The sequence below is a fragment of the Cupressus sempervirens genome, chromosome 5 (assembly GCF_028749045.1).
Source record: "Cupressus sempervirens isolate cs-2001-9-10 chromosome 5, ASM2874904v1, whole genome shotgun sequence".
In the NCBI taxonomy this organism is placed as follows: Eukaryota; Viridiplantae; Streptophyta; class Pinopsida; order Cupressales; family Cupressaceae; genus Cupressus; species Cupressus sempervirens.
Window position 1 is genome coordinate 164549041 of NC_143122.1, and position 20586 is coordinate 164569626.

The 20586-nt window shown below is 32.2% G+C and overlaps 1 protein-coding gene across 1 annotated transcript; it reads right to left on the reverse strand.

Moving 5' to 3' along the window:
- Positions 1 to 13588: 13588 nt before the first annotated feature.
- On the reverse strand, positions 13589 to 16095 carry LOC149554941 (wall-associated receptor kinase 2-like). Its single transcript, XM_089829108.1, has 3 exons — positions 15189 to 16095; positions 14893 to 15081; positions 13589 to 14778 (listed from the first exon to the last, which is right to left on the reverse strand). Exons 1-3 carry the CDS (start codon positions 16093 to 16095, stop codon positions 13589 to 13591), a joined length of 2286 nt encoding a protein of 761 aa, XP_089685234.1.
- Between the last annotated feature and the right edge of the window lie 4491 nt (positions 16096 to 20586).

Below are 20586 nucleotides of genomic sequence, written 5' to 3' on the forward strand. Positions count from 1 at the left end.
GATCAAGAGAACAATGAAAGAGAAATTCTAATATCTATCTAGTAAGAGGGAGATATAAGAAGAAACTTAGAGGGAGTTATAAGAAATAGTTTTTCAACCTATTTAGAAGATAAAAGTTGTTGATAGAGGGAGAGATTTCAATACAAGGAATTAGTTTCTTTTTGGTATTGTCTTACTATGTTAACCTAGTCAGTTTGGTTGAACATGGTGTTTGTCCATTTGGTTGATCAATTTGGTTTTCCATCAATGCCAAAGAAGGAGATTGTTGGGATCAGATTGAAAAAGATCATTGCTGAGGGATATTTTTGTGATTAGATTACAAGAAGGAGATTGTTGAAGAAGATTTCATGTTTCAATCATTATTTTGTCACTAATGTCGAACTTTCTATTTGCTAGTAAGACAATTGTTTATATGATTTAAGTTCTATCACTTAGTTGATTAATGAAGAGGAATTGATCAATAGATGTAATGATAGCACCTAGAGTAAAGTTTGAGTTATGATTATGTAATGATAACATGATTTATTGATAATGTAGAAGTTGATAAAAGCCAACTTCACAGTGTGCCAAGATCAGCTGCATGAAAATAACCTGTCGAAGAGAAACCATAGAAGGAGGGAGTAAGATATTGGAGAAATTAAATGGACTTGAGAGAAAAATATTCTAAAAAAAAAAAGGAATTTTCTATACAATATTGTCAATGCCAATATGTTATGAAATACAATGAGAGAGTCCGAATATAAAGGCCTCAAGGAAGCTTCTAGAACAAGCTAGAAAGTGTTAGGAGATAAGTGTGACAACTAAGAATATGTCCATATAAGGTGGATTACCCTTCAAGTAGGTGAGAAGATAAGTATGGTTAGGTAGGAACAAACTCCCATGTTGTCAATAATTCATCACAAACTCCTAGATGAAAACCAATGTCTAATGCATTTAACCTAAGTAAACTTAAGTAAAAGTGTAAATAATAATAAATAATTATTTATTCTAACACCCACCCCCGGTGCAACTTAAAGGAATGCACTTAAGCTTACAATAGCTAAGATGAAATGTAAAATGGGTCTTGACCACAAAGCCATGTTAGATACCCATGAACTAGTGCGTAAGAAAAGCAATGCAATATCTGTAAACTAGAGAAAAAGGAGAAAACCTAGTGGGAAAAACCCCTTTCCAAAAAGAGATAGCTAAAAAACTAGTGAAGGCATAAAGAAGCCTCCAACTAGAGGAATGTCCTAGAAAATAGGAACAAGAAGATCATAAAGAGCATCACTGAAGCATGAAGAAGCTGCAAACTCTATCAAAATAAAACTGCTAATCTGAAGAACCCTCAATGGAAATAGAAGGCATGAACTGAGAGTGTCTATATGGTAGATGATCCATCTCACTGAAATGCATAGGTAGCTAGCCACTGAAATTGCTTAGTATATAGGATCATATACTAAATACGTAGCTCACTCTATCAAACCATCAAACTAATGAAGCATTAGAAATAATAGAATAACCCTCCTTAAAGTAGATGGGGTGAGGTAATAGGCAACTAAGAAAGTGGGCCAAAGTCCCCTATAGAAAGAACCAAGAACAATGAGAGAGAGTGAGAGGTACAAACACCTATAAAGGCATGTGTCTCCAACACATCATGGGGAAAAAAGGAAGAGGGCACAAAAGTGGCATACAACTATCCCCCCCCCCCCATGGCACTTTATAAACATAGTGAGTACAACTGTCTCAAAACAATGTTCATGAACCCGATATGCAAGAGTGGCACTTTATCTCAGTGTGTTTGCATAAAGATGCTTACAAACAATAACAACAATGACTAGAATGAGAGAAAATATGATACAATAGATAGTACAACCAAAATAAAGGATCCCATGCCATGAAAATGATCCTCAGACTTGAAACACCGAAGATATCCACCATAGAAAAAAAATGTAAAAGGTATGATAGAAAGAGAATGGTATAGAATCTAAAGTAAATGACAAAATTTTTGAAAAATAGATAGAACCAGATTTCAAAAAATATAGTGCTTTCAAAAAATGGAGATGGGATGCACAAGATATGCTTTTTGAAGTGGAAAATAGAACATCCAACTTTGACTAGAAAAATAGGCAAAAAAATTACATCAAAATTGAAAAATATCTACACCAATGTCTCCATCTCAGAACCATCTTTCTGGCACTTCTTTTGGATCAAAAAAATACCTTTGCATGCTAGTTATGGCCAAAAAACTAAGAGTAGGTGAAAAAGGACCCTAGAGTGCTTGAAGGATGCTGATGTAGCACTAATGTCAACATTCCATGGGCTTAAAATTGATGGCTAGATGGCCATCAGGTCAAAAAAGGATTGCTACATGGCATGCCATGTGGCAATATGAATGACTAGGTAGTAACATGACACAAGCCATGTGCCAACGTGGCACTCACCAACTAGTTCACATGTCTATAGGTGGGTAGTGGGTAGTAGGCTATAGGTGGGTGGTGAGCAGGTACCTATAGCCAACCATGGTGGTTGTAGGGGTGGCTGTTGTTGGTGGAGCTACCAGCCGGCCGGGCGGCGGCGGTTGTGGAGCAGCAACCAAGTTCTGACCATGTTGTGGTTGTGCTGTTGGTGGTATTAGCATCCAGGTCGAGCGCTAGTGGCATAGTGGCAGTGCTAGAGTGGCGTAATGGTGTCCGTCAAGCGCTACACAAAAAAATTATTTTTTTTGCAAAAAATGCAATAAATGCATCCGTACGGCCTCCCAAGGGAAAAACAAAATTTATCTGATGCTATAGAAGCCAAAGTTCAAATTTTTTATATGAATCTTAACTATAATGGGCCTTCTGAACTCAATGGAAATGTCTGTTTAGGCCCAAAGTGCTTTGAAAATTTTTTCTTCCTCTTGATTGAAGAAAGAAAATAAAAAACAAACTGGGGTTTATGTCTCTAAATTGCAACTTCAAAAATCCTTTAGCTAGGAAGCAATAGGGAGGCTCTGATACCATGTAGAAGTTGATGAAAGCCAACTTCACAACATGCCAAGATCACCTGTATGCAAATAACCTGTCAAAGAGAAACCAAAGGAGGAGGGAGCAAGAGCTTGGAGAAACTAAATAGTCTCGAGAGAAAAATATTCCAACAAAGAAAAAGATTTTTTTATACAATATTATCAATGCCAATATGTTATGAAATAAAATGAGAGAGCCCAAATATAAAGGCCTCAAGGAAGCTTCTAGAACAAGCTAGAAAGCACTAGGAGATAAGTGTGACAACTAAGCATACATCCACAAAAGGTGGATTACCCTCCAAGTAGGTGAGAAGATAAGTATGGTTAGGTAGGAACAAACTCCCGTGTTGTCAACAACTTGTCACAAACTCCTAGATGACAACTAATGTCTAATGCAGTTAACCTAAGTAAACTTAAGTAAAAGCATAAATAATAATAAATAATTATTTACTCTAACAGATAATCTACTTAAGGTTACAAGGGTTGGTTACACAAAGAAACTTTAGAAGAACAAGTTAGACAAAGTTTGTCTGCCAAGATTGATCGAGTAGAGAGTAGGTGTTGAGAAAAGTCAGTACAAGCCAAGCATAAAATTAGTTGGAGCTAGGTGAAAGTTCATTCTAGTGTATGTCGAGCAAAACAAGTGGATGGCAAGTAAAGTTTAGTTGATGTCGAGGACAATTAAACTTTAGTTCATGCCGAGTAATTTCATAGAGGATGTCAAGCAATGTAGTGTGTGCCAAGCATCAGAAGCCAGATAATGCCAAGTGGCTACATTATTTAAAAGATCATGAAATTGATGAATATGAGCTAACAAGTTTATTTTCTTGGATTTTTGAACCAGGTGGAAGATAAGATTGATGAGCTGGTGACATAGAATTCAAGGTAAATTATTTTGAAGTGGATTCAAAGATGATTCAAGGAGAAGTTTCTAGAAGAGATATGAAATGTGGGATAGCTCCAATCCATCCTACCTAATCTATCCTAATACTAAATTGGGTGATGGAAAATGAGCAGAAAAAGATATTAATTTCCTATTTAAAGGAATGCCTAATTAGAAGAAAAAAAGTGCTAAGTGTGAGAACTCAAGGAAGACAAGGAGTCAAGGGTTTTGCTTCATCAAGTAACCTAACATAAGAGATTACATTATCATGTTAAGCAATAAGGCTTAAGGATATGTATACTTGAAGGGTGAACAAGTTGTCAGAGCTAAAAACTATGAAGGCCAAGAAGAATGGAGGACTGAAACAAATATCTATAAATTTGCAAATGAAGTTGTAAGTTGTTATCAGATTAAGCCTTACTGTTACTCTCTAAAATTTGTATCAGTCTAGGGTAAATCCTTTGGATTAAGGTTGACCTAACATTTATTTGTAAATCCTTTAACCGAGTGACATTCCAAGTGAATGGTCTAAAGTCCTCTAACAAGGCCCACTCCTAACAGGTTGATTGAAATCTTTTAACAAGGTCACATTTAATAGTGTGTATTGGAATTTTTAACAAGGTTTTCCTTTCACAGGGCATCACTTTAGAAGAGTGAAGAAGAGTAGCATGTTACTTGGGTATGTGCAGGATCATGGTCAACACAATAAAAAGTCAAAAAATTAGGGTTATGTCAACTTGACATGCAATTTTCTACTTGTTATTAGCTTTATATCAAAAAGTTGAGAGAAAAGAATCTCTAAGAAATTGACTCTAGTTTCTAAACCACTAGAACTTATCTCAAAAAAATAAAAATTGATTGGTCAAAATTTTGAATTTTAATGCAATATTACAAAAATTTTAAAACAAAAATAAGAAGTAGATGTATGTTTGACCACCTTAATCATAATCATATGATAATATTCTAGATATAAGTAGTAGACTCATGCCTGGATGTGGCACATATTTTTGAGTATTTTTATTCTAAATAAATCATTAATAATTATTTTTTGACTTTAGTATTTTTGGAATTAAAAAACTCTTGTGTCTAACCACCTTAACTAATTCAAAGCTTTGCAAAATTTATTTTTTTATTTTTTTCCTTATAGTGGAAGAAACATAGAATGTGATGCATCTTTTTGATTTAAAAAATGTTTTACCATTTGAAAGTTATAGTTTTTTTTCAAGTAGTGTGTCAATCAGCAATTTATACGCAACTCCATTAGAAAATAAGTAATAGTTACTTACTAAACTCATAATTTGAAAAATCTTAGATTTATGGAAAGCTAAGAACATTCTTAAGAAACCCTTTTCATTTCATCAAATTTTCACAAAAAAAATTGTCAGCTACATGTTTGAAGTAAAAATCACATAAAAACAAGCCAAAAACACATTTTTAGTATATTTTTAAAGTTGACCATATAGGGTTGGTATCCAAAGATATAGTAGACCTTATAAAGATATTAATTGTTTTCATTTAGTATCAGGGTGGGTGGGAAATTTTTTTGAATAGATTTTGAAATGGTTTGAGGCATTTTAGAACTACATATTTTTTAGATCGCCACTTTTTGGCACAACATGATCTTGCACATACCCACTTGTGGCTTTTCCCAAATTGGGTTTCCACGTAAATCATTATGTCAAGTGTGTTGATGAATCTATTTTCTTTCATTTTTACTTTTGTACAAGTTGATTTGATAGTAACCTACAAGTTTTAAAGGGATTGCATAATCTTATGGATGCATGCATGAAGATAAATGTTTTATGGGTTCACTACGCTATGAAAAGTTTTGTTTATACATCTGGACCTTGGATAACTGATTTAGCCCCCCCAAGTTATTCTAAAAGTATTCCAACAAAAACCAATTTTAATTTTGAACATTTAGATGCAAAACTTAAAGCTAGCATAGAATTACTTTTGATTTTATAGAAGAGGAACATATGATAGATTATGTTAGTAAAAGATTTGTCACTTTAAATTTTGTAATTATTTGTCCTACAAAAAATTCACCTTATACTTCCAATAATTGGATAGATCATTTTCTATACATGATCTTTCTCAATGATTGAGAGGGAAAAACATCTTCTATGATTTATTTTTTATATAGTTAACCAAACTTTAGCTAAAAAATGAAAGGAACAATTGAAAATCCTTCAATCCTAAATTTACTTAGAACAATAGGTATACATATATTACCAAGATTTCACTAAGAAATTATAACTCTATCAACTTCCCCCTTAAAGGACAACACTAGACATAAGAACACTTCAAAATGAAAATTTGATTTATATGCACTATAAAAAATTAAAAGGAAAAATGCATTTTGATAAAATGTATTCATACTTGACTTTTGTGTTTATGAAAATGAAGATAACATTATAAAAAAATATTATTGTGTCATATGACAGGTAAACAAAATTGCATAATGAACAACATACAATAATGAAACATTTTGAAAATGTCTTGCATTCATTTGATGGAGATATACAATCCAAGATTCTTTGAGTCCCAAGAGGACTTTAAGTCAAAAGTGTCTACAATATTAGATAAGATTCCCTTATGTACAAACTTACCCCTTTATAACTAGCTCCTTTTTTTGGTTAATAAACAACTCATTTTCAGTCAATTTGAATGAGGGTATTAACCTTATAATTTTTTCCTAAAAAGTATTAATTAAGTAGCCTTGACCAAAAGTGACAAAAGTGAGTACTTACAAACAAAACAAGGAAACAATAATTTTTATATCTTATTGCTAAAAAGAAAAATGTACAATAAAAACATCTGATATCACATTGTAATGTTACCCTTGACATATCATAAAGAAGTATCTTAACTAGTATTTTTTTAGTAGTTGTCATAGACTAAGTACTATTGTTTCATGTAATGGCATAGTCATGTTAACTAGTGATTAAAAGTCTTGATTTCTACCAAATAAAATCAATTATTTTCAAAATAAATTGTTATAAAATTAATACATATTATACTATACATGAAAATTTATTATGTTTATAAATGAAGAAAATTAATTTACTACTATTTCATTAGCTAAATCATGTAGTCTCATATGTTTGAATACTCTAAAATCATAATTTATTTTAACCATATGTGTTATCTCCCACAATTATAAAATTGTCCACTATTTTGGCATATTTATTCTCCAACTAAGAGTTCTACTTAAATGATGTTTTGAAAAGTATTTTGAATAATCACCAAAATTGAACCATTAGTAGTGTAAGTTAAAGAGCCTTGAGTTGGAAACCAGTTGTACATTTATTTTATTTTTATTTTAAAACTTGTTAATGCATTTTTTTATTTTGTTAATGGAAACCAGTTTGCTCTACTTTTATTGTACTCTTTGCACAATTGTATTCACACTCCTATTCCTTACTATCATCATATCATGAAATGATACAACACATTACATATATATACCAATTCAAATTACATAATTACAAATTTGGCCATCACACAAGTTAACACATATATTACAAAGTCGGCCCACATGAAGACACTTGGGTTCTGAAGACTGACTCAATGAAGCTCTAATACATGGCACCCATTGTCATTACTTGGCATCATCATTTACTCGATAGACATAAAGGCTCGGTCCATACTGATCACTTCAGAGTAGTCTTGAACTTGGTTTGCACTGGTGACTCGGTGGATACTGTGCAACTTGGCATAAACTAAATCACTTGTTTACCATAACTGAACTCAGTAAACACTATCTTTGCATTACATGAACTGTGAACTCGGTAGGAACTGCAATGCTTGGTAACCACTGATAAACTTGGTGTATACTGAAATGCTCAGTTTGAACTACTAGACTTCACACTAACTGAATTTGCTTGGTAATCACTGGGATTAATCCAAAATATTCTGTAGCAACTATAATGCTCGGTGGCTACTGAATTATATGGAAAACACTGTAGACTGTTCAACGAGCTCAGTAGCCATACAATATTTGAATAAGTGTGTGTCATTAAAAATAACTTGACTGATATGTCAACACAATCATCATAATGTTATAATTCTTCTTCTCTACAATTTCTTCAACAGTCATGGTTCTAGTAGGTGCCACATAATTAGCATTCAAATATTTCAGATGTGAATCACTAATGGTTTCCAAATGTAACTTCATAAGTTGCTGCCATACATTGAAGTTATCTCTGTTCAACTTGGGGATTTCCCTTTTGTAAGATGTCCTAATTTTTAGCTTAGGTCCTTGAAACCTTCTTTGCAAGCACCAAAAGATCTTATACCAATTGTTGGAAATGTAAGATGAGTAACTGAGAGGGGAGGGGTGAATCAATTACAATAAAAATAAATCTTAGATCTCTTAGATGTCAACACAAAACATAAACTCTGATGAAACTATTGTTACTTAGTTAACACACAAGCACTCAGTTAACACTAATAATATGTTGCAACTTGGTAACCACTAAAATAGAAACTATTACTCAAAAAATACTGAACATGTAGAACTTAAGATATTATCTGTGATTAACCTTAATTAACTTAGTTGCATACACATAAAAGAAATAGCATGAACACAAGTAACACCAAGATTTAACGTGGAAACCCAATTTGGAAAAATTGCCAAATTACAACTAGTTGTTGATTTTCACTCTTATAAAGTGAGCCCTATGTGGAGCCAACTATGTTAAAGTTACAAAACACACTATTAGGTGTGACCCTGTTAGAGGATTTAATCACCCTACTAGGAGTGGCCTTATTAGAGGTCTTTAGATACTTCAATCTAGAAATGTCACATTGTTAGAGGATTTAAAAATAACTATTAAGACAACTTGGTTAAGAGATTTGATACACTTCTACAATGGTTAGAGAGTAACAATGATATGACCTAATTTTTGATACAACTGTATTGCTAATTTTAGATCTCAACTCTATCTCGAATACTTGATTCGTCCTAATCAAATGTATCTTTACAGCTCCTCAGTGATATTCTGCTTATCCTTCTAATTCGCTTCCTCGAAGAATCTCTTATTTTGTAATCCACTTACATACTTAAGAATAATACTCAACTTGACCTTATACTTATATCATAAACATTGTCAAGTTGGCTTAAATACATCATATAATAATTAATATTCATGTCCTCAGTCACCTAGAATCAACAAACAAATCTATTAAACTCAATATGTGAAAACAAGAAAATCCTTCATTAGCTAACCCTGCTCGGTGGACACTAACTCTAAAATGATTTTCTTGCATTAACCAAGTGAACTCGATTAACACTACATCTTCACAAACTTCCTTTAGTAACTGAGTGATCTCGGTTAGTATCAGTTTTATCCAACTTTCCTTCATTAATCGAGTGAGCTTGGTTAACACTCATCTTCTATTGACTTCTCTTCAACGCTCTAGTGAACTTGGCATATGCTATTTTCTGAACTTGGCAAACATCGAAATGCTTAGTAGATATAGTAAACTATCTTCATCACCCAAGTAAGTTTGATATACACTGACTAGTAAAGATATGATATTTTGTTTTACATCAAAGACAATTTACAAATGATCAATTATTTTCAATACTATGGTTTGCATGGTTGGAAGTGTTTTAGAGATATATCAAGGGCATCCTTGTCCTAAGTATGAATGTTGTTTTGAATAATTATATAGGAGTTAGAGCCTTTTTGCTGGTTGCTGGTAACATGTTCCTATTTTACTGCTAGACATTGGAGAATATTATGCAAGCTTTGGTCTGAAGGAGTTAGTGTGTGCACTTTGAGATTTGGATCATTGGATGGCATATGGACCTATGTCTAAAAGCATGTACTCTTATGTTTGCATTTGAGTTAGTTATGCATTATAAACTTGGGGCATGTCCTAAGTATTTAATTATTTGATATATTTAATAATTGTTGCCAAGTTGACTTGTCTTTTGAGGGTCTATTTAAATAATGTAACTTTCTAGGCCAACTTGTGGCTTGGTTTAGTATTAATAGGGGGGTCCTGTCAAGTCTAGATTCATTATTCAACATGGAGAAGATAGAGTAGCTGAGAGGAGGGAATTTGAGTAGAGACAATAGCTAAGTGTGGGCTTGGGAAATAAGAAGGTTGCTTGGTGTCTTGTGAGCACAATTTTAGATTCTTCTTAGAGTTCTCTCCCAGATTATGGATTTGAGCTAGCTAACTAGTTGGATCTTTCTAGGTCTTACATAACTATTATTGTAATTTCTATTATATTTATCCATAACCCAGAAGGCCTTAGAGTCAAGCATGTTGGATGTAAATATTATGATTATATCAAGAGAATTCTTTTTGTTTTAGATTTAAATTTTCATTTTTTTCTATATATTCCATTATGTGTTTATTTCTTTGGAGCTAGGAAATCTCCCTTGGGGATTCGTATCCCTTGCATTACATATTTAAGACCCCTAAAAAAACCATTTCTAGTCATGTATGAATCAATTCTACTATTCCAAGCCCTAGGAGCTCACTACAAACAATAAAAAACCTATTTTCAATTTGCACACTTTAGCTTCATGCCCATGTACCTCATAACTAGGTGGTTGTTGAATATAAACTTCCTCCTCAACAAAACCATTCAAAAAAGAAGATTTCACAACCATTTGAAAAAAAAATTATCTTCTTTTTGATCTCTTTGATGTCTTGTTCATCAATTTGAGTATCTTTCTTTTGCTTCTTCTTTGTGTTGTAATGAATACATTTGCTAGGACTAGCCTCTATGTATTCCTTCTTAGCACCCTCTAAGTCTAGCACAAGCCTCACCTCCTTACCCCAATCTATGTTACTCAACACCTTTCTCATACACTCAATCTCTATATCCTAAAAATCCTAGCATTTCTTCAGTGCATCTTTAGTTACTTTTTCCAATTTTCAATCTTCTTCCTCATTTCTTCTATTATCTCCCTATTCTCCTTCTGGTCCACCACCTCCTCTTTCTACCCTTGCTTATTTAGTTTTCTCTACATCTCCATTTTCCCTTCCAATTCTCTATATTTTAAATTCAACATTTGGATGGAGTAAAAGGTCCATTTATATAACCTTAGTGAGTACAAAGAAATTGCTTTAGCAATTTGACAAACACCATGAGGAGGATCAATGACTAGGTCTTTGATGTCATCCCCTATCAACTTCACATTGAACTCATCCTTATCCATCACTTACAACCTATGAATTCTCACATTCCTCTTCTCTTTTTCCTCCCGAAAGGCTTTATCCCTTTTCTCAAACTGTTTCATACTAGGAGACAGGACCTTGGTCTCTTTCCCTTCAATATTTCTCTGAGAGATATACACATCATGAAAAATAAATTCTTCATAATCAATAAGACTAATGACTTCTCTAGGCTTTTCATCTTCTAATTTATTTTTAAGAGATAGGTTTTCTCTAATATTAGTAGCCACAGGGGTAGTCAACTCATCCTGAGTTAGCTGATTATATTTATCTTTTACCACCAAAGACATTAAATCATTTTGACCCAAACACATAGAAGGAAAGGAATCTGAGACATTGCCACCTCCAAATAGTCATTCCACAGACTCAAAATTTTCAGCTTCTTTCGATTATCCATTTTCATCTCCACTTTCCCCTACCCTTCAATCTCACCTTTCTCTACTTCATCCTCACTATCTTCTTCATTTTTAGAGAACATTTTAGCATAAATAACCCTATCCTTCATCCTTTTGTTGGTATCAAGGGAGTCCATCCCTAACTCCCCTAAAATCCCTTTATCTTTACCCATTTATGCCACGAAACCCAGATTTTTACTAATGTATTCCACTAATTTCTTCAAAATTGGGTTAAGGAATGATTTTTGAACATATCTATATATCATCCTCATCAAACCCTCATGCATGATGGGTTTTTTCGGATTAGACCTCAAAGAATCTATACTATGTGATAAAGAACACAACAGAGGAAAAGGGAAAAATACCTTATTTATACCTAAAGTGGTTTAAAAATACAAAGTTGTAAGTATGGGCCCTATCATATCTCCCATCAAGAAATATATATTCCATCACTATAGTAAGAACACACCTCCAAAGAAACTTAATAGAAGTAATAACATAAATACCACCTCCCTTTTAATCAATTGAACATCCCTTTCTTTGGGGAATATCTTATGTTCAACCATTTTAGAATACTTAAGATCATGGAAGAAAATATTACCTTTATCACAAAACCCTTTAATCTCCACCATTATTACAACATTTAGTTACAATTTCCTCCTTCCCAAATTGACTTTGTTGTCTTTTCAACCTTTCAAGAAAAAATCCGTGACAATTTATTTTGTAATTAGGTATGTTATATGATGGAGTAGAAATGTCATATGTTGAAAAAAAGAGTGAATCTGTCCAATATCTTATACCAACTGATTTAGTTCACAATTTTGAAAAAATCCCACAAAATTATTAATGCAACAAACAAGTATTAACCATACCCAAGCAACCCCATATTGAATTAATTTTGAATTATTTTAGTAGTGGTGTAATCTAAGCTTATCCATAATATCAATCAAACTCAAGTTTAAGTAGACATGGAGTGAAAAAGTAACTAAAAAATAGAAAAAAAAACATTTAATCCAATTTAGAATTGAGTGGTAGGTAGGGGCTAAACTAATAGAAATGCCAACAAATTCACTTCAAGCTTAGATTAAAGAATTACTGATTTTCTTGAAGCCTATCAAACTGAAATGATATTGGACAATGAATAAGTAACTCAAATGTAATCATATTTTCCAAGTATGATATTACTTTTAGCAACATATCATATTATCAATTTTGGGTGGCTTAAGCATAACCTAGATATTACATGGTAATGTAAAAAGATTAGCTCTTTTGACTTAAGCTTACTTGGTATCCCCATTACAATTGATGATCAAAATAAAATAGAGCAAAGAAAAGTAATTTATTTTACATCAATCCATGCATACTACTAAAGGTTAGGTCAGAAAAATGACATTAAGAAGATGGCAAATGAATTTCTCATTGGTACAAGCTTATCAATTTTCTTATTATAATTAAATATAGATTCAAGGGACAACATACTATAGCTTGCCCATATTTTTATTGGCATGCATATAATTAAAAGAAAATGCTTCCCTCTTTTTGATAATTAAGGATTGCTAGAGAATGTTTCCTGGTTGTACTTAATCAATATTTTTTTGGAAGTATGTTTGCTCGACACAAGAAATAATCATAAGACATCATAAAAGTTTGCAAACATATTCATGTAAACTATAAATAAAATACTTATAATAAATAAGATATATATATATATATATATATATATATATATATATATATATATATATATATATATATATATATATATATATATATAGAATGATAATAAGATATAATATTATATTTATTATTGAACAATTAAAATTTGTAATATATTAATAATTATGATAATGTACTAATACATGCTTACCATCACATATATATATATATATATATAGAAAGAGAGATATTAATTGTTCAATAATAAATATATTATTATATCTTATTATCATTTTATATATATATATAGGGAGAGAGATTTTAGAGAATATGCATCATATTATGATGGGACAATTATATTTATAAAGATAAAGTTCAAAATATAGCATTGTAGGAACTTTACAAATTTATTTTGGTTACACAATATTCATAGAAATATGAAGCCTTAGTGGATCCTTTCCTCAATTATACAGTCATGGTGGACATGGGAACCACTGTTGTACTGCTAACTGAAGATGGAAAAAAATAATTTCTGAATTTGCATTGTATTGGTGATGCTTCTCTCGAAACACTTTTATTCTCAAACATTGGGTGCTCACATTTTTCACCGTCATGGAACTTCATCCTTCTTGTGCCGCCTCTTACTTGGAAAAGCTCATCTACCACCTCTTTCATTGATGGTCTCTTCTTCCTTTCTAAATGAAGGCATTCTCTTGCTATCATTGCCATATCTTTCATCTCTTGTAGGTTGTCCTCTTCGAGTACTTTGTTATCTAAGATTTCTTTGAGGCGATTGTAGTCAAGTCTTGACAAAAAAAGACTAGATAAACTTATCTCCTCGCTGTCCCTTTCCTGAGAGATGGGTTTCAAAGCAGTTAAAAGCTCAACCAGAACTACACCAAAACTGTATACATCACTTTTTTCGGTGAGCTGGAATGTTTTGAAGTACTCGGGATCCAAGTAACCCCTTGTGCCCTTCATATTGTATGTGGTGACATGTGTGTTATTGGAAGCTGAGATCAGACAAGATATCCCAAAGTCTGCAACTTTGGGAGAGAGATCTTCATTCAAAAGAATATTCGATGATTTTACATCTCTGTGGAAAATGGGTTGAGATGCTCCAGAATGTAGATAAGCCAAAGCTTCCCCTGTCTCAATTGCAATCTGTAGGCGTGATGTCCAAGACAAAGACCCCTTTTTCGAGTGTAAATGTTCGGAGAGCGTTCCTTCTGGAATGAATTCTGATACCAATAATGGGAATTTAGTTTGGATGCAACACCCTAACAATTTCACAATGTTTTTGTGATTTAGTTGGGAGAGAATTGTAACTTCATTGAGAAACTCATAGTCATCCTCTAGTTTTAAAGCTTTCTTGGACTTTTTAATGGCCACAGGAGTACCATCTAATAGAATGCCTTTGAACACAGTTCCACAGCCACCGCTTCCCAACACCATTTCTTGTGAGTAGTTTTTAGAGGCTCTTGCTAGTTCTTTGGCAGAAAATATTCTGAGGCTTTCTCTCCCCACTGTAGTAGCTATGTGTTGGTGCAACAGTTTGTAGTATTTGGCCTCCACAAGTTTCAAGTGGCGCTTCTTTAGCCAGCAAACTAAAAGAGATGCTGCTAAACAGACAACCACAAACGAAGAGACCGATCCTGTGTATTTTATCAGGTCAGACGTTGTGATAAAAGTAAGTTTGTTTTCGAGTATCTTGCAGGAAAACAGTTTGAACAACTCAAACAAAAGCAATGTATTAAATATCTGGTTACCTATGATTGCAGGAAAGACAAGGCCATTTGAGCTGGCGATCTTACATCCAGTCCCATTTGTAAAGCCATCTCCCACAAAGCCTTTTGCACATGAACAATTGTACCATCCTTCCAAATTATGACATATCCCCCCATGCTTTGCTCCAACACACATACTCCGGTTTGTGTGACTGGTACATTCGTTTATATCTGAAGATTCATCATGATTGCCGGTAGGATCTTTGAGATTTTCAAAAAGTAATGATTAAAAAACGCTAAAAAATGATTATCTAAATAAGAAAGTTGCGGGGTGTTACCTGTGCAATCAGTGCCATTGGAGTAGCCATTTCCTTGATATCCAGGTAGACATTTGCAGACGTATCCTTTTCCTGACGGCGAGTGAAGGCATTGTGCATGCATGGAACATGAATAATCCGGCCTTGTTTTAGCCGTGGCACAATCATGCTCCCTGATGCCCCAGTTGAGGCGGAGGCCATAATCCGCGCTCCTCCTTTCTCCCCAAAAGATGTCTGTTTCGTTGTCGGCGATGGTGAAGGTGGAGGGGTCCATTATGGTGGACAAGCCGCAATTAGTACGGTTGCCATCGGGCAAATGAAAGTGACGACCTCCACCTGTGAAATTTAGATATGGTAAATTATCAGGGATGTTAATTTCGCAGCAGCCATAGCGGCAGTATGGTTGATCACTTTGAAGGTCGATTGTTACACACCTGGCCTCTCCCAGGTCCCCAAAACTGAATGTACCGAATGTTTCATAGCCGATAACTACCAATCTATTGGACTTGGAAATAGTGAATGGGCCACTGGAAGGCAGCTCAAAGTAGTTTCTGGCACCAGTTCTTGGATCACAGGAAGAGGCATATATAAAATAAGAGTTTATGATGAGATGACCTTCGTAATCAACATCCATAATCGAAGCAGAGTGGCCGTGAGAAAGGAGATCTCCCCAATTACGTGAATGATCAGTAAAGTTGACTCGATAGGCAATAAAGTGTGGAGAGAGCATCCCAGTATATATATCCTCTGTGCATGTGATCTGAAAATCAGGGTGCCCGCAATAGGAATTGTGAATCCAGAAAGGGTAACTCACATTCATCGATCCACATCTTTCTGGAACACATGTGGCAGCAGTATAGCCCGCCAGACACACACAAATTACAAAGCCAAGAACAGCTCCGCAATGCATTTGCGTTTGGAACAACATTTTCCATTTCAGGATGAATTTGAAGCTTCCTTTAATTTAAATAGTGTATTTTCAACTCTGGTTATACAACACCCTGTTAATTAAATATCAATTCTGAAGGAATTCGTTGGACAAATGAATAATTCCTAAGCTGATAAAAATATAAAAAGCGAAGAAAGTTTTCATTGTTGCAGCGGATGATGGGAGGTCTCGTCTGGACACGTGGCAGGAGTATGCTGTTTAAGAACGTTAAAAATAATTAAGTGGAATTGTAGGTTCCAATGTTCCCGCAGTTAAAATATTTAGTTCGGAAATGTCAAAGAATGGCAGTGGAAGCTACGCCCAAGTGTAACAAAACCCATCAACGGCTGAGATGGTGTCTACAAATCGCTCAAGACGATTGAATATACCCGACCGTCCAAAGTCTGCAAAGCTTGAAATCCCGTATGTTGGATAGATTTTTACTATTTTTTTTAATTCGAATATATAGGTGTCTTTTAATTGGATTATCTGCTTTTATTTGATTATCTGGATTTTTGCCACTCGGATATTCTTTTTCAAATACCCTGATTACGCCGAAGGCGTTTAAATCTCGGAGAAACCAGAACGACCAGTGAATAAATTCTGGCCATACATTTTCACCATTCTAATTGGTTGATTTTTTTGCCCGACACATCGTTTCATCACCATTATGCTAAATTACAGACTAACTGTAATTTAAGTGATGTACTCTACTCTTTGTTGGTCGACTTATGGTGCCAACATAGGAATTGAGAGACTTGACCCTGTTTTCAATCAAAGTTAAAACAAGGGGCGCATGCACTAAAGTTCCTGCATTCATGTTTTTATGGTTGACTGAAATAGTATTACATAAAGGAGAAATTAAATTGGTTATAAGGAAAAATTTGGTGACGATAAACTTTTTCAGCTACTTTGAGCTTAAAAGCACAGAGTTGTCAAACAAACACTTCAATCATATAATTGGAAAAGAAGAAAAATAAAGATTTATAGGTAGAAAGGAAGAAAAATATAGATTTATAGATAGAAAGGAAGTATAGGAAGAGAGTGCTAAAAGAGAAAATGACATGTTATTACAAAGAGAAGTAAAGGTAGAATAATAGAGAGAGTTGAACCAAATTTGGAAAATATTAATAATTTTATTATTCTAAGAAATATATAAATAACAATAAAAATTATATTATATAAATGAGTTACTCATTTCTACCGATTCAATTATAAGTTGAAATATTTAATTTTTATAAAAAAAGTGTTGATTACTTAAATCAAAGTATCAAAATATGTAGTAAGTTTGAGGGGTAGTATTAATGGTAAATTTTTTTATAGGAAAATTGTAAAATAGTAACTAGAAATATAGTGTAAACTTTAAAAAATTTTTTTTTTTACAATTGTCAAAAATAAACATCAATGTAAAACTAATAAAAAATGTGTGTGTGAGTGAAAGAGAGAGAGAGAGAGAGAGAGAGAGAGAGAGAGAGAGAGAGATAATGATAAATAAAAAACATTTAACTCAATATTTGAACTTGGTAAGATAGCTAATAAAATATAGTGTAAACTTAAAGAAATAACATTTTACAAATTACAAAAATAAATATCAATATAAAATTAATAATAAATATATTTAAAATGATAAATATTAAATATTTAACTATATATTATGAAAATATCTAAATTATACAATTTAAAAAAAATTAACTCTATAAATTCATATGACTCCTTCATAAACTATCTTAAATAATAAATGTATTTAAAATAAAAAATGTAAAACATTTAACTTTATATTTGATTAAAATATCTAAATTATACAACTTAAAAAAAATTAACTCTATAAATTCATATGACATCTTCTTCATAAACTATCTTAAGTAATAAATGTATTTAAAATAAAAAAATGTAAAACATGCCAAAAATAAAATGGTCCAATAGAATGAATGAAAAATATGATTTATAGAATGATGAAAAATTAGAAAAATAGATAAACATTTGAAGTTTCTTTTTATCTTTTAGATTTATGAATTTGCTTGGTCATTTAAATTGAAAAACTGAATTGAATGAAAACAATACTATCTTGCCAAAGGCAACAACTAAAAACATCGAAAAAGTGATGGAAAAAAAAAACATTAATATAGTGGTTGTTTGATTATATTAGGGCCATTGTGCTTAATTTGACATGGGAACTAATTTTAAATTTTTAAAGGGAAAAGGTGAAAGGTTAAAAAATATCATAAAGATAGTTGGAAAAAATTCAAAAACTATTATCTACCTTAAAGCATGTTAAAAACAAGTGTCATGTCATATAGTGACATTTTTTTTAATGTTTCTTTTTTTATTTAGTGACTTTGTTTGTTGGTGTGTTGATGGGGAGCGAACAACAGTAAAGAGATTAAACCCAGTTCTTGGAAAATGGAACTGTTATAAACTTAATGATATTCGATATCATTTTGAGCAATATGTATGTCCTTGTTTTAACTTTCTTCCACATATTTGTGGATATAGTACATATTATTTTATATATTTCAAGTTCTTTTTCAGTCAATTTTTTTTTTTTTAACATACATACCTACATATATGTAATGTATGTATGTATATATGTATCTATCTATTTGAGTGTTTGTAATAGATAAATATATACAAACACATGTATATAATCTTCCTACTCCTTTTTACGTTCTTTATTGTCTTATGTCTTTTATTCATTATTTTCTCTCCTATTTCTATTTTGTATTTATTCTATTTTCATTGTTTCATCTTATTTCTTCCTTTTTCTTTCACTTTGGTGGTTTTATGATTTTTTTATTTTCATTTTTATTTTTAGTAGTCTTGCTCTTTCTCAATTTGCGTACTCTTCCCCCCTTTTTTCATTCTTATATCTTTTGGAATGGCCTATCTACAACTCATATGATTTCATGCATATCTTTTTGGGATCTTGATGATGGGTCACAAAGTGTGATCCCAAACATTGATGATAAAAAATCATACACAATCTAAACCAAAAGTTGTTTTCAAAAATTCTAATGGAATGTGGAAAATTGAAAAACACTAATCATAAAAAATTAATAAAATCTATAGAAATATTTTAGCTTTAAAAAAAATAGTGACAAATGATTGGTAGAAATTAATTCAAATATTAGAGAGTGAATGCAATAGTACATTGACTGTGACAAGTACAATAATAATTTATGTACAATTTATCCTTTAAAATTAATTATTTTTTCTTTGATCACATTTATTTCCATTTTAAACTTTTTTCATTTTAAAAGTAAAGACATAATTTTGCAATTTCAAAATCATGTATTTTTATTTTAAAATTTAATTTGAAGTATCATTTTAATTTTAAAAAAAATAACTTATTTAAGAATTCAACTGTAATTGTGTATACTTTTATAATAAATTTTATTTATTTTTAAAATTTATATTATTTCATTTTTTATCGACAAGAGGTCAAAGCCAAGATTAATTGTTATTATGTGTTGTGATTAATTATTATTATTATTTGAAAAAAAAATGGTGAACTTTTGTAGAAAAGTGAAAAAACAGAGCAGTCGATCAATTATAGAAATAAGAATAAAAACCCCACACTACATTAGTGGAAAGATAGCAATGTAAGAGAAGACACGAAGAACCAAATCAAACCATTGTATCCCTTAGTGATCCAAGATTCAAATAGATCAGATTATGCAGTTAAGATGGCAAACAAATTCTCCATCCTAGAGAAATTTGAGGAGAAGAAAAATAGAGTTAGCCTAGTCACCATGGAGCAATTATCCAACAAAAGGTATCAAGTGGGCAGATAGTCAATTTGCCCAAATTAAAAAAACCCCAAGGTCAAACCTCCTCTCAATTCTTCAAGCTTGAAATATATTTTTAGACCACAACTAATCTTTACTATTAATAGTTTAGACAACCAATTTAGGGTTTTTAACCTTACCAAGTATGCCCGTCCCAATCTCTATAAGTTTTTCCCAAAAATCAATAGGGCTAGGTATGTTTGCTTCATCAGATCCAATCTATTTTAATAGGTTAGGGTTCAATTTATCATCTAATATCGCATCTCTGAGTTCTTATATTCCTCCCCATCATCGACCTGTCGCTGAGGTTCCTTCAGTTCCTTCAAAACCTAGGGGAAATTCATATGCTTAGACTCCATCAATAACTACATATAATTCTATCTTTATCACCAATGAAGAAATCAAAGATATATGGTTGGATTTTCAAAAGGTCAGAGCTTTTGTGGTTTGGAATGGCCCCAAGAAAGATTTACTCCATCTTTCCAACTAGCTAGAGGAAAACTATGAAGAACAGGTAAGTATTTCTCATTTTTCAGACAAAATTCTCTATTTGCATTGTATGGATGAATATGTTAAAAAAGATTTTATTTTTGTGTCTGAGCACTTTTTCAAAGGACATGCTATTAAATTTGTAGAATGGGTCATGGATTTTAGAGAAGAAAGGTTAGATTTCATGTTACCAACATGGTTTAGTATTCAAACACTA

Excerpts from the sequence above, each read along its gene's own strand:
- LOC149554941 (XM_089829108.1), bottom strand. The coding sequence starts at position 16,095 with ATGTTGTTCCAAACGCAAATGCATTGCGGAGCTGTTCTTGGCTTTGTA. Across the intron at positions 15,082-15,188 it reads CAATGGCACTGATTGCACAG|ATATAAACGAATGTACCAGT; the intron begins GTAACACCCCGC and ends ATGAATCTTCAG. Across the intron at positions 14,779-14,892 it reads TGTCTTTCCTGCAATCATAG|GATCGGTCTCTTCGTTTGTG; the intron begins GTAACCAGATAT and ends TAAAATACACAG.